The sequence below is a fragment of the Denticeps clupeoides genome, chromosome 6 (assembly GCF_900700375.1).
Source record: "Denticeps clupeoides chromosome 6, fDenClu1.1, whole genome shotgun sequence".
NCBI classification, from domain to species: Eukaryota; Metazoa; Chordata; class Actinopteri; order Clupeiformes; family Denticipitidae; genus Denticeps; species Denticeps clupeoides.
In genome coordinates, this window is record NC_041712.1 from 933,171 (window position 1) to 947,916 (window position 14,746).

The 14,746-nt window shown below is 40.3% G+C and overlaps 1 protein-coding gene across 11 annotated transcripts in view; it reads right to left on the reverse strand.

Moving 5' to 3' along the window:
• Positions 1-14,746, reverse strand: part of LOC114791861 (gephyrin) — a 109,890-nt gene that overhangs the window by 44,170 nt on the left and 50,974 nt on the right. For all 11 annotated transcript variants that reach the window (XR_003750053.1, XR_003750054.1, XM_028982358.1 and 8 more), the window contains exon 8: positions 3,113-3,250. Coding sequence is in view for 9 of the 11 variants with exons in the window: in XM_028982358.1 (XP_028838191.1) it covers positions 3,113-3,250 (138 nt within the window). In the remaining 2 variants the exon portion in view is untranslated. The remainder of the gene's footprint in view (positions 1-3,112; positions 3,251-14,746) is intronic.

Consider the following 14,746-nt stretch of genomic DNA (forward strand, 5'->3'; position numbering starts at 1 on the left):
CATGAATTACCAGATACAAACATGTTCATGAGCTGTCACTGACCAATACATCACAATCACCATGTGAGAATAAGACACCAGTTTCCATCACGAAAGAAGAAGTCATGGAAAATAATGTTTGTGGTGGTCAGGTACCCCATTATCGAATTCAAGTATAACATACTACTCAGCAGCAGCAGCAGCAGCAGCAGCCACACATAAGGACCAGTGTCTGGATCAGTGTTACTATCATGCCCAGATCAGTCTCAGTAGGGAGAGGCACAACGCTTGACATGGTGAGTGAGGTGTTTTTTAAGAAAAGAAAAGGCCCAATGACCAAAACCCACAGACAACAAACTCAAAATACCCTAGCACACAGAATAATGCAGGTCCTAACCACTCCTACCTAACAGGCAGCACCCGTGGATGATTAGGACCCAGCCCACATGAGACACCAAGGCAAAACAGAGCCTTCCCACAAAGGCATAGCACAGAGGAGCACAGCAAATATCACAGTCAGGGCGGGGCTGGCAGTGGCAAACACCATATTCCAGTATAACCTGCCTTTTGAGACATTTCATTGGCTACCTTTTGAAAAATAAAATGATCGCATTTTTGAAATGATCGCTGTCAGGGAAAATTCATAAATCCACAAATAGATGTAAGGGAATTCACAAATATATACAGTGGTTTGTAAATGCAGGTTTATCGGTTTGTGAATAAATGTAACTGCACTGACATCTGCGCATCATAAACATTTATTTTTAGTCCAAAAAATGCATTTGTGAACAGTGTTACATTTATTTGTAAGTCATAAAATATATTTGTGAATGGTGTGATATGTATTTGTGAATTTTGAAACTAAACTATCTCCATAATTCAGTGTGTGTTCATGCTTAAAAATATATTGTACTTTCAGGCTAAAGAACATTTTAGATACAGTCCCTGACAAAAGTCCTGTTGCTTATCAATTTTGTAGAAAAACCTGCTATTAACTGGACTTTTAGAAATAGCTCATATGAAAAGCTAAAACCCTACAAATTATGTTTAATGCATTGAAATGAATTAGTTTCGCTGAAAAAAGATTTAGCATTTAATCAAGACAGAAATCAAGACAGAAATATCAGAAATATTTTGGCGAGACAAAAGTTTTGTCGCCTATACAGAAATTGGACAAATTTTTATTGCAAATACAAAAATATGTCAGCAAATTAAATAGTGGTGCTGTGAGATCCAAATTTTATATCTTGTATGACTTCCATGAGCTTGAAGGACTGCATGAATATTCTTTGGTTTCGTCCTCCAAGCTTCCTCTTTCATCCTACCCCACACATGCTCAATGATGTTCATGTCTGGTGACTGGGCTGGCCAATCCTGGAGCATCTTGATTCTTTGCCTTGAGGAATTTTGATGTGGAGATGGAAGTATGGGATGGAGCTCCATCCTATTTGGATGGAGCACCACCTGAGAGAATTTGGTCTCTTTTATGGTTGGGAATATAAAAGGTAGCTAAGATTTCTTGGTATTTCAGACTATTGATGTTGCCTTCCACCCTGCAGATCTCTCGTACACCCCCATACTGGATGGAACATCAGACCATGATTTTTAGGCCACCAAACTTCACTGTTTTCTGGGTGAATCTCGGATCCATGTGGGCTCCAGTAGGTCTCCTGCAATATTTGCGGTGACTGTGGTGTAATTCAACAGAAGATTCATCAGAAAAATCCACCTTCTGCCACATTTCCAGGGTCCATCCTTTTATAAGGGCTGTGGGACTTGGCAAATGCCACACAGTTTTTTCAAATTGTCTTTTGTTTAGTGCTGTCTTCTGGGCACTGATTCCACCATGGAGGACATTTACAGACAGAATCCGACAAACTGTTCTGGTTAACACAGGGACTTCAGGAGACCAGGTCTTGTGGAGCTCTGCTGCAGTGGAAAATGGGCTGGCCTTGGATTCTCAAGCAGTTGTCTTGCGGGGTCTGCCTGACCTGGGCTTGTCAAAGACCGTCTCCAGTCTCCTCAAATCTTTTTTATCCTCTGTACTTGATGCTGAGGTCTAGTGTACTGGGGTTCTTTTTATACACACCTGAGACTTACAGTACAGGCCAAAAGTGTGAACACATGTGGAGTTCTGTACTTAACAAAAAAAAAGGTGAAATAAGTGAAAACATGTTTTATATTCTAGTTTCTTTGCTCTGATTACTGCTTTGCACACTCTTGGCATTCTCTCGATGAGCTTCAAGAGGTCGTCACCTGAAATGCTTCTCCAACAGTCTTGATGGAGCTCCCAGAGGTGTTTAGCACTTGTTGGTCCAGCGCACCCCAAACCATCTGGATTGGGTTCAGGTCCGGTGACTGTGGAGGTCAGGTCTCCACTTTTTGTTAAGTACAGAACTCCACATGTGTTCATTCATAGTTTTGATGCCTTCAGTGAGAATCTACCAACGTAAATGGTCATGAAAATAAAGAAAACATGTCGAATGAGAAGGTGTGTCCAGACTTGTACTGGCCTGTACTGTACATTATACACAGTTAGATAATTTCTCTTGTTTTTTTGGGTGCATTATGTGCTGTGGTGGATGGAGTCCAATGATTGGAGGATCTATTTTTGCTCTGTCTGTTTGTTAGTCACTTCAGTAGAAAGATCATCATCCTGGTTGACTTTCTGATTGTAGGTAAACTGTCAACACCAACTACACCTACAACTACACATCTTCTTTAGAAACAGTGACAAAACAGCCAAGGAGAAGACAGAAGATGCTGTCACAGACACCAGAGCAAGAATTTAAATTTTCCATTTACATTCCTGCCATGATCTTAGAGATATATGAAGATATATGAATATACTTTTAATACTGGGGCTGTCTCATGGGGCAATATATAAATATAATCTGTTGATGATTAAAAAACATTAGAATTTTTGAAAATATAATAGATACAAAATATTTATCACCAAGGTCCAGATAGGACAAACCAGAAAACCCTAATGCTCAGCAGGCACAGAAGCTACACCCAACTGCACAGCAAGGTATCCTTTCACACTCAACAGGGCTGCATTTGTAACAGTACATAGAAATATTAGGAAATAAGGAAATAGACTAAGTGAAGTATAACTGGAAGAGGGACTTACCTTGGGGGTGGGGCAAGAGGCAGTGGAGAGGCGGGACTGGGTGGCCTGGGCGCGTGGTGACTCGGATGGTGTGGTGCTCAGTGAGGCCGTATCCCGTGGCAATACCTGCACACCCCGTGAAATAATGGAGTCGGGTATCTGTGATGGGAACAGCAACAGAAAAATATTATCCATTATGCTGAAGAAACAGCCACATTCTTTGTAGCCAAACTGAGGGGGAAACAAAGCCACAAGCACAAAGGCGTATTTTTACTTACTGAGAAAAGTTCATGATTCTAGCTGCCTTAGTAGTAATGGTATTAATACTAAGGCAAGGGGGAAAGTATGCTGTTTTAATAGGCAGAGATTGACAGCACATAAACTCTGATTAGTCTTTCTCTAGAAAGAGGACCATCGTTGCATTCTGTTTCGAGCTATACCAAATAATTTACAACAGAATTAGTAAAACAACAAGTTGGTTCTTACTCTTACTGAGTCTACCACTGTGTGCCGACTGGCCAGGTTTTCATAGTTATAGTGCAGGGGTTACAATGTTAACTGGGAACAGCCATTCAATCCAGGAAACTAACCAGTTCCAGAAAAAAACGAACACTTCAGCCACACAAATCTGAGTTATTTTTAAAGGCATGGATGATGTGCATAACAACAGCCTAACAGAATAACTACAGTCCCTTCTCATGAAAATTTCACTTTGTGACATTATTTAACATTAATACGAGTTGCCCTAGCCTGCAATGGCTAGAAATGGCGGTAGGTGTAAAGATTGCTTTGGCCATTCTGTTCTGCCATCCAGAGAGAACTGGAACTTGTCCCATTATGTTGTCATAAGGGGGAATGTTACCTCCCTCTTTCTCTACTTTTTCTGCCCAGAGAATTTTCTACCCCTCCCCTAAAACAATATCTCCACCAACAATAATGGCTTCCAAATGTGTGAAGCATTGCAGATTGGATGTAAAAATGAGCACAAATTTCTATTTTTTTATCAGTCAAGCAAGACTTCTGTAAAAACGTAGTAGAAGGTTCAAATGTAGTAGAAGGTTCAAAACAGCATTATGTTCAGGTGAATACTTCAAACTTCAGGTGAGATTTACAAGGTCTACCATTGAACAGATGATTCTCTCACCTTTGATGAAAACTTTTTGAGAGCACAATGTGTTGAATTGATATTAATTCATTCATCTGCCTGACACTTATTTTTAGGTCAAATGTAAAATGAATACAAATAGGACCCATATGTTTATATGTGGTTTATGTTCAGTCAAGATCCACAATGTCTATGAGAACTCACAGATGTTTACCTTCGACTACCTGCAGTCATGCAACAGGAGGGAGTGGAAGGAGGTTAGATGGAGACATGGTAACTGTCGCTTTGACAACAGCCTGTGATGTTCAAGAAATGGAATGAAGAAGAGAGATGAATATGCACAAACAGCTGCACACAACATGCAAACACATTTGCTGTACATCTTTGTTAGGACTATTTGTGTTATAAATGAGTAACTACATCAAGGAAGCTATGCTTTTCTAAGACAAAAAATAACACTATCTTCAGTAATCTAAAGGTAATCTTTAGTTGTTTTTTGTAAATAGGTTTCCTAGCACGGATCAAGCAAATATAGAATTGTTAATTAAACATGTTAAACACTATGGCTTTTGAAAATGACAAAATGACTATTTCTCAGCAATTAAAGTGAAAGTGAAGTGATTGTCATTATGATACACACCAAGCACAGCACATGGTGCACACAACAAAAAGTGTCCCCTGCTTTTGACCCATCACCCTTACTGAGCAACCATGAAAGGTGCCCAGGGAGCAGTGTGTGGGGACAGTGCTTGGCTTAGTGGCACCTCGGTAGCACCTTGGCGGTTCGGGATTCGAACCCACAACCTTCTGATACTCGCTAGGCCACCACCGCCCTGATTAAAATGTCCATTAGTATTATTTTGGTATCATAATAGGGGCAGTGGTTGCATGTAGCATATAAGGAAACAGAACCGCCAAGGTGCCATTGAGCAAAAAGTACCGTCCCCCAGGGTGGTAGTAGCCTAGTGGGTAACACACTCGCCTATGAACCAGAAGACCCAGGTTCGAATCCCACTTACTACCATTGTGTCCCTGAGCAAGACACTTAACCCTGAGTGTCTCCAGGGGGGGACTGTCCCTGTAACTACTGACTGTAAGACGCTCTGGATAAGGGCGTCTGATAAATAATGTAAATGTAAAATGTAAATGTCCCCACACATTCCTACACGAGCACCTTTCATGGCTGCCCACTGCTTCCTCAGGGGATGGATTAAATGCAGAGTACACATTTCACTGTGTGCATTGTGTGCTGTGCTGTGGTGTGTCATATGTGGGCAGTGGTGGCCTAGCAAGTAAGGAAGCGGTCCTGGTTTAAATCACAAATAAAAATGATTTTTTAATAAATGTAACACATTTACTGCAGAGATGTAGGAATCAACATTTTCTTACTTGGTCAGAATAAACAAAGATGACACCGTAAGGCATTAATAAAAAAGCCAGTTTGCCAACACATCAAAGTCCGAAGACAACACCACCTGAGAGAAGTTGACAAGACTCGTAATGGACATATTACTAAATTTTCCCTCTCAGTGATGCGCGCAGCTGAACCCTGAATTGCGCTGTTGGGGATGATTTGCTGAAAATTCGGTCAAGAATCTTACACAACAACAAATTACAGTTGTATAGTTTATTACAAGATCTTACATGCCAGTCAACGGGGTCTGCCCTGATCCACATTGGGGCTTCAATCTTATACCTTGCTGTTTGTGCATGCAATACAAGCAGAGGTGAGAACCTTCACTGGTCTCACGATTCGATTATGATTATCAATGCCTAGATATCGATGATTCACTATGCATGCCATACATTTTCTAAATGGTCTCGTACACCTGGGTGTACTCCTGATTTGCTACAATGAGCAGCATTTTTTTGTATTGTTCTCTTCCAAGATGGTGGCCTGTAACCACTTGTAACCTTTCAAAAGAAAATGTGTAATTTCACTGCAGTGACAGGAGGTAAAGAATTGAACTGACTTTATTGTTCTACTGTAATACAAATAACCTGAGAATAAGTAAAATGTCAGTTTTATCAACTCAGTAACAGCACAGAAAAAGGTAACAGGCATCACTGACCGAAAACAATACAAAGAAAATAAAAATACGTTCAAGGCCTCTATTGTACATTTAATTTTAAGATGAAATTAAATAACATTTGTAATTGTTGATGTAACTATAGACCTGATTTATTAAACAGTCTAATACCTTTCTATTAACATTATTTTTATAATTAATTCAGGTAAAAATTGGTAAACATTTGCATGTCAAAACCTTTATTCAAATACAAACAGTGAACAGCAATACTGAGTGAAAAAAATCCAACTCTGACGTTATAGTGACATCTTAAATGAATTTCTTTACTAAATTAAAGTTGTTGTCCAGTTTCACATGACCTTGATGGGACTATTTGGACTGTGCACAAATTGAGAACTGTGTGGACGCTTTGATTTGCTACAATGAGCATCATTCCTCATCAACACCAGAAAAACGCCGGGTTCAGACGTCCGTGGCGTCAAGTGAGGGCAGACTGAACACAGATCATTTTTCCGCTTAGATTAGATTAGATTAGAGAAAATCTAAAGTCGTTTTCAGACTGAAGGCGCTGGGGACACGTGTTTTTCTGAACTCCCGGTAAGACGATAATGTCGTTTTGTAGCACCCTGGACACTCAGAGAAAGCCTTTCTCTGCCTTTCCTCTATCCCCGCTGTTTCCAAGTGGCAGAAAGAAAACTCTCTCTCTTGGATTCGATTGGTCCAGTGAAAATACATCACGACTGCCAGGTGCAGCACAGCGTGAAACTGGACCTAGAGCGGCGCTGTATTCTGTAGATCAGGCTGCCACAGTCTCTACCGGCACTACTTTTTAATGATCATTTTTTATGACGCCAGAAAATCACCAAGCAATGCCATTATGATATGCTCGATTATATTCTGCACGTCTGCATCATGATGCATCGATTATACAATTCATTTCAACACCCCTAGTGATAAGTTACAAATGTGTGTGCGTGGTTTAGCCATTTTCCCTGCTTCAAATTCCATGTGCGTGCAGTCCCATTGCAAATCTAATTCTACTCCAAATGCGCTTGACACATACAATTTTAAGTCACAGCCAAAATCTAAGCAAGGCAGTGAAAAGGCCCTCCGACATCTGTGTGAGTGTGTTCCCCTATATGTAAAACTTCATCAAAATATGTTATATGCTTACATTTATATTCTCCTTCATTTTAAGTAAGGCACTGATTAGTATCGCCAATACAAACCTGAATTTTATTTGGTATCTGATCGAACAGGACAAGTAGTATAGTAATATATCCCTGTTGGAAAGTGATCCTGTACAGATTCAGCTGCAGTGAAAGATCGTGTTCGGCATGGCAAGTGCAGCAGGGAACTATGAAATCTGTAGTTTTTGTCTTATCAGCGCTTCATATTGCCGGCCATAAAAATAATCTATTATTGGCCAACGAGGCTGTGACTAGAATACTGGAACTCCCCCAGACAGAACAAAAAAAAAAAAACTAGTGTGCGTCCATGTGTGTGTTCAGAATACACCAAAAGTTCATACATTTTTCATACATAACTATAGTGTATAAATTGAATACCAGTGCACAGAAACATGATTTCCCCATGATTCCTGCAAATGTGCTCTTCCTATATGTGACCCTAATTTCAGCATGTGTCCATAATTTCTATCTTTCTCTGGGAGCCTCTCTCTTGCCTACTGACTAAGAAACTGGTGAAACCCTAACCCCTGATTAAAAAGCCGGATCTTGATCGCAGTCAGCTTTCAAATTATAGGCCGATATCCAACCTTCCGTTCATATCAAAAATCTTAGAAAAAGTCGTAGCCCAGCAGCTGAGCGCATACCTGGACAGCAACAATATCCATGAAGTATATCAATCAGGATTTAGACCTCATCATAGCACTGAGACAGCGCTGGTTAAAGTGGTTAATGACCTGCTGTTGGCCTCTGATCAGGGACGCATCTCGCTGCTTGTCCTGCTTGATCTGAGTGCAGCGTTTGACACTATCGTTCACGCTATTCTCCTTGCCAGGTTAGAGAATGTTATCGGGATTAAGGGAACAGCCCTGGTATGGTTCAGATCATATTTGACCAACCGATATCAGTTTGTGGACATCAATGGTGTTTTGTCTTCACATAGTAAAGTAGAGTTTGGTGTTCCACAAGGTTCTGTCCTAGGTCCGCTACTTTTTTCTCTATACATGTTACCTTTAGGCGACATCATCCGCAAACACGGTATTAGCTTTCATTGCTACGCTGACGACACACAGCTGTATCTGTCAGCAATGCCAGATCAGAGGCAGCAGCTGAACAAAATAGAGAATTGTCTGAAGGACATTAAACAGTGGATGCTCACCAACTTTGTGTGGAGTTTTTCCTTGTGTGCAGAAGGGTCAAGTGTGGGGGGTGTCAACTGTAGGGCTTGTCAAAGCCCATTGAGACATACTGTATGTGATTTTGGGCTATATAAGAAATAAATGTTGTTGTTGTTGTTGTTGTTATCTGTGAAGGTTCTCAGTCATCCTGGTCATGGTTATCTCAAAAAAGGTTACTTCACTGCCAACTGGACTTGTTATGGATCCTTGACAACGTTTCGCCCTTCCATTCCAGAGGGTTTTCTCAAGTCTCAAAGTTTCATGCAATTACCTATTTTACATATATATATATCTCACATGTATTAAACTGTACTAATCTTTGGAATACGCAAACTATATTAATCATTAGTCTTTTGGATGAGAAACTGTGGGCCAAATGATGTTTGCTGAACAGTTTGCAGAACAGTTTGACAGGACAGAGTGACTGCGACCTGATAAGAGGAGGCCTGCAGCTGCTGAGACCTTGTGATGGAGCGTCTACCAAGAAACAAGTCTACGAGCAAAAGATAATTATAAGCTTATATGGTGTGATCCTATGGTAACATAGAATACAACTCTGGGTACAACTCTAACATTTACTGTTGGCACGAGACAAAATTAATGGTAGCGCTCACTTTTTCTTCTCAGTACAATCATTTTTCCACATGCCCGAAAACAATCGGAGAAAATGACTTTACCTGAGCAGTCTTGTCACTGTCAGTCAAAAGTCACTGTGCATGCAGATGCACTCACACCTGCCTGTGACATCATTACGTCGCCCATGTAGACAAAGACGTATATGTTCAAAAGGTCCCACAGCACACCGTTAACAAGGGCTTGAAAAGCTGCAGGGCTGTTTGACAGGCCAAAATGCATCACTACACTCTAAAAAACGCTGGGTTGAGGCTGCTGTTGGGTTGATTTAACCCAATTTGGGTTGAAAATCGGTCTCGATCTGTAACCCAGCGGTGCTGGGTTGGGAACACGGACCTGAAAGAGAGCACGCACGTCACGTCAACTACCTGGGACATCAGCGAGAGAAGCCGCCATTGTCTTTGCACCGTCTTTAGTTTCTGAGGGGTGAAAAAATGATTTTATGAGCGAAAGCCGCGGGGTTAGGAGACGGGCGGAAAAAAATTCTGAGGCAAAAGCTGCGGGTAGAAGGACAGAGGAGACATTTTCTGCAAGCTTCACTGCTTAATATCTTGCTAACTAACACTTGCTATGCTAACAATGCTTAATATCTTGCGACTGCATTGGGGCCAGCAATTTGTGTGTACTCACTCACACGGAGATAGGTAAGCTTTATTTTGCATATACAACGTGAAAGGGGGTTTTGGGGTTTAATGTTGTATTTTAGAAGTATACCTTTCTGTCTACATTTGTCTGTTTCCCTCAAGTTTGGACTTTTTTTAAAGGAGTTTTGCTTGCTGCAACAAGAACCATTTTGTGGATGAACAAGGTGAGTTGTTTTCTCTATTCAAATTAGAAACTGCTGGAACATTTGTAGTTTGAAACATGCATTTAATTATGAGGTCATCTTAAGGGAACAGTGAGCATTTGATACTTGCAGCAATGTGTTTTTAGAGTAGCGCTCTACTTCTCTACATACAGTTTTGTAGAATTCAAATTATTTCAATGTAGGTTTGAAAAAGTAAACACCCACTTTCAACATATGCCAGTTTTTTTTTTTTTGTACTACTAGTTTTGTTTAAAGCCACTTTAAAATGCTTTGGAAATGCAAGTACTATCTGCGAGAAGAGCACAGTTTTTTAAACGTTACAGGCTAAAACATGGAACTTATGCAAGAAGGAACTAAGCCCTTTCCTTGCTTGCATCAGGAATCCTGTTTGTTCTTAGACGAGAGGAGGTTGTAAAGGATGAACCTGACATCAACCAGATGATCCAAAGCTGGCCAGTGCTTTTTTGACTGAAAACCAGGTTTGTGGATGTGTCCTTTAATGTTTTTTTTTTCTTACTTGTTTTACATACATGATGTTCAGAGAGGTTTATTTGTGTTATAAATAACTCTGCCTGAATATCAAAACTGAGCATATTTAATATTTTTCAGGTTTACCTGGAGTTTAACAGGATTGTTGGTAGAAATTTTAAAGAAGAGTTCTTTGGTGTTCTTGATGGGTTGTGTCCAATTTTGATGAAAATTTCAAGAGGAAGACAGGTCGGATAGGAAAGCAATTAGCTCACCTGCTACAACACAACGGTGGGTTGATATTTCTCTTTTCTTCTCATAATGGTATTGATGGTTAGTTCAATACATAAACTTGTTCTCTTGTGGTATTTCTCTATATGGACAAATAAACTGATATAAGATTTATTTCCTTTGTTCTACATTCAAGTGTGTTTTATACCACTTTGCAGAGCACGGAGCCAACAGCCATTAGATGCCTTGTCCTGAGAGGACTTCCAATAATTCTTGGAGATGATGCATCTATGTTCTTCAAGAGCAGTTCAGTGAGTAAACCCTTTCTCCATTTGTACCATTCAAATATCAAATTGTGTAATATACCACCTACTGTCACAACATGAAAGACGCATATATATAAACACACAAAATAGATTGTTTACAGTGCCTAAAATAAAATCACATTGAATTACAAAATCTACAATATTAGATAATTCTATACAGTTGATTGTAGACAAATTGCTGTTAACCTGAATATTCTCTTTTTGTCTTGTTTCTTGCACTATGTAGAGTCTATGGAGACTCCATGGACATCCCAGTGGGAATCCTCTATTATGAGGACAACAGTTCAGCAAGCCCAGCATTGCCATAACTCAACCCCTCAAGACTGGGCATCAACCGAGAGGGCAACCTGGCAAGGGAAGCACTCACCAACCTACCTCAAGCAATGTGCCTCTTGTTTGGCTTAACCTACGCACTTCACCTGCAACACCCAAAGTGCTTGAAAACACGTTTACCTTCATTCAGCAGGCAATGTGAAATTAAGGTAGAAGTGAGCTACCTCCAAAGGTTCAGAAGCTGAAGAATGAGCTAGCAGGGTAAGACACAATTATGCTTATAGCACAGCTCTTCATGCCTGATTGTTGTACAATTACTTTGCAGTGATTAGAGCAAATAGGCATGCAGTTGTTCGTTTTGTATCTGATTTTTCTTGTGCTTGATGTGTCTAGTATTGTATTATAATTTTTTTGACAGAGGGCACATTTTAGGAAAGTTGCAAGTTTATTTTGACCAAATCTGATCCTTACTGCATAGATGTTCTTAATGCCTGCTTTGTTGTGTGTTTCTTACAGATGACTCTTATATCTTAGTTTATGCATGATAAGAAAACTTTTTTTCATTACATTTACATGTCAAATTGGGTTTACAAGTTAATTTGGCTTCAATCTGATTCATTGTTACTGACTTTATTCCAGAAACACTGTGACTACAGTTTGATACATTTTCATAAAAATTGTCTTAATGTTGAGGTGGAGATGGAAAAAAAAGTCTTAAATTCATATGGACACATTTTTTACATGTTTTGTCATGAATAAAATTCCATTATTGAAATATGTATTGCTGTATAATTGTTTTTATTTTAGTAATTTTAATCACAAGTTTCAATATTAAATTTCTGATCCATTTTGGGTTCCATTCAACCCAGCAGTGTAGTCATTTTTAACTAATAGTTGGGTTAATAATCACAACCCAGCTGGCTGGGTTAAACGTGTAACCCAACTTGTTACCAAAATAACCCAAATTGGGTTGTTTTTAACCCAGCAGTTTTTAGAGTGTATGTACTCATAATATCCATTAGGGGTTATGAATTCGGTTTGCCACTTGTCTCCCTCTCTTATCCAGAAAAGATGAAAAGCGTTTCGAAGGTCCAGCTTGGTGTAGATCCAGGTCCAGGTAAGCAGGTTGAACACTAAGTTATGGTAACACCAGTGGCTCATGGGGGATGACCTTTGAGAGGATTACAGAGAAGCACTGGGAGGCAGAGATGGGTGACCAGATCTTGTGCTCTGGGTTGGTCTGTCCGCTTGGGAATGGGTCAGGGTGTGTCCAGTCAGTCCGCTGATTACATATGCAACCGCTGTCCCTTCGGCTGAGCGGACGTGCTTGTACCTGGGTGAAGAGCAGGGAGAGCGTTCCCAGCTGCTGTAGGGCCTGCTGTTGTTGCAGCTGCGCCTTCTGCTGTATCTGAATACATCCTGCACCAAGACGCATTCTTCGATATCAATCAATATGCTTCAAGTCAGTCCCTATGCTGTGGGCGGAGTTAGTCATCTGCCCTGGTCCCGATGCAGGAGTGTAGCTAGGTAGTATTGTATTGATGTAGGAGGTAGTATTGTAGCTTCTGTGCAGGAGTGTAGCTAGGTAGTATTGTATTGATGTAGGAGGGTGCACTTCCATTTACAGCCCTGTAGGCAGCATCAAGGATTTGAACTCGATGCGAGCAGCTACCGGGAGCCAGTGGAGGGAGGTGAGAAGATGCGGGATGTGGGTGTATTTTGGCTGATTCAAGATGAGACGGGCTGCCATATTTTGGATCATCTGGAGTGGTTTTATGGTGATCGCAGAGGCTCCAGCCAGGAGAGAGTTACAGTAGTCGAGTTTGGAGATGACCGTTGCCTGGACGAGGAGCTGCGTAGTCTGTTGTGAGAGAAAAGGCCGAATCTTGCGAATGTTGTAGAGAGTGAACCTGCAGGATCTGGAGATCGCAGCAACGTGGTAACAGTAGCGAGACGATATGAATCTTTGGCGTTTGTGGCTTCAGGGTGTTGAAATGAATTGTACAATTGATGGATCGCGATGCAGATGTGCATCGATATTGCATCGACGTAGTGCAGAAAATAATCGATCTCACAGTGATAAAGTTGTGATGGGAAGTTCGGCTCTTTCCGGAGAACCTCATATTTTAGCCTTGCTTGGCAAATATGATTTATCAATGCACAAAACATTCATATTTGAGTAAAGCTAAAGTATAAACTGCGGATGCCACAAGAGTCGGTTCCCATTACTAGTTCCAGGAATCGAAGTTGTCACTCAAATACCTGCTGGCCGCGGGGGCTCAGTGCAAAAAGTCCCTAGAAAACGATAATGTGGTGTTTCGACGTGGTATAAAGAACGTTTTAAATCTAACATGAAGAATTTTGTTAAAAACAAATGCATTCTCATACATGATTTTCAATCAGCCTTTTAAAGGTCCATTTGAATGAAAATGTGACTGTGAGATTATTTAACATTAATCTGACTTTCTCTAGCCTGTCTATGCTCCTGTCGTGGCTAGAAATGGTGCTGGGTGTAAAGCATGCTTCAGCCATTCTGCTTCGCCGTTCAGATTTATCATTGCAGAGAGCAAGTATACAATTTAAAATATAATGTATATTATATATAAATACTAGTGGTGGGCCGTTATCGGCGTTAACGTGAGACTCTTATCGGGCGATAAAAAAAATATCGCCATTAATCTATTCACAAAGTTGGCTTGGGAGCTGGGTCTATACTACGCAAGCTATTGTGCAGGAGTTAAATTGTTACACTAGATTTATAAGTATATTTCTTCTGTCTTGTGTCTTTTAGTTTCTTATTTCCTAAAGACTTTTATTTTGTTTTTGAGACCCGGTTCAGGTCTCTTGGACACATGGCGTGAGCTGTGAGAGGTGCGTGGGGTTTGTGTGCAAAAAGGTATTTCTTTCATTTTAATTTATGTACATATTAGGAATATTTTGCATGTGTGTTATTTTGTGAATATTTTTTTTTATGTTCTTATATACTGTATATTGTAGAGAGAGGTGCAGAAAGACGCGATGTTCTGACGCGACCTTGCTTTTTGTACAGAATACACTTTGCACAGAAAATCTCTTGGGTGTCAGCTCATCATTTGGGGTTCAAGAAACGAAATCACAAAATCACAACGCAGAAGAAGAACCGCTACACTATGATGACTTTCACCTTGATATTTTAGCGCGGATGTATACCTAGCCGAATTGCACTGTAGGGGGCGAGAACGAGTCTTCAAACTGTGAAATTACCACATCAAACGTGACGTGTAATATGGATGCAGATATTTAACTGAATAAACAGTTGGTAAACACAAGTACATCTTATTGAACATAATTTATTTTCATCACCAACTATCATAGTAGAACTGCTTTCTCAAGCAGTTTGTGATGCATTTTGGAAACAGGAGATGAGCCCCTGGTCT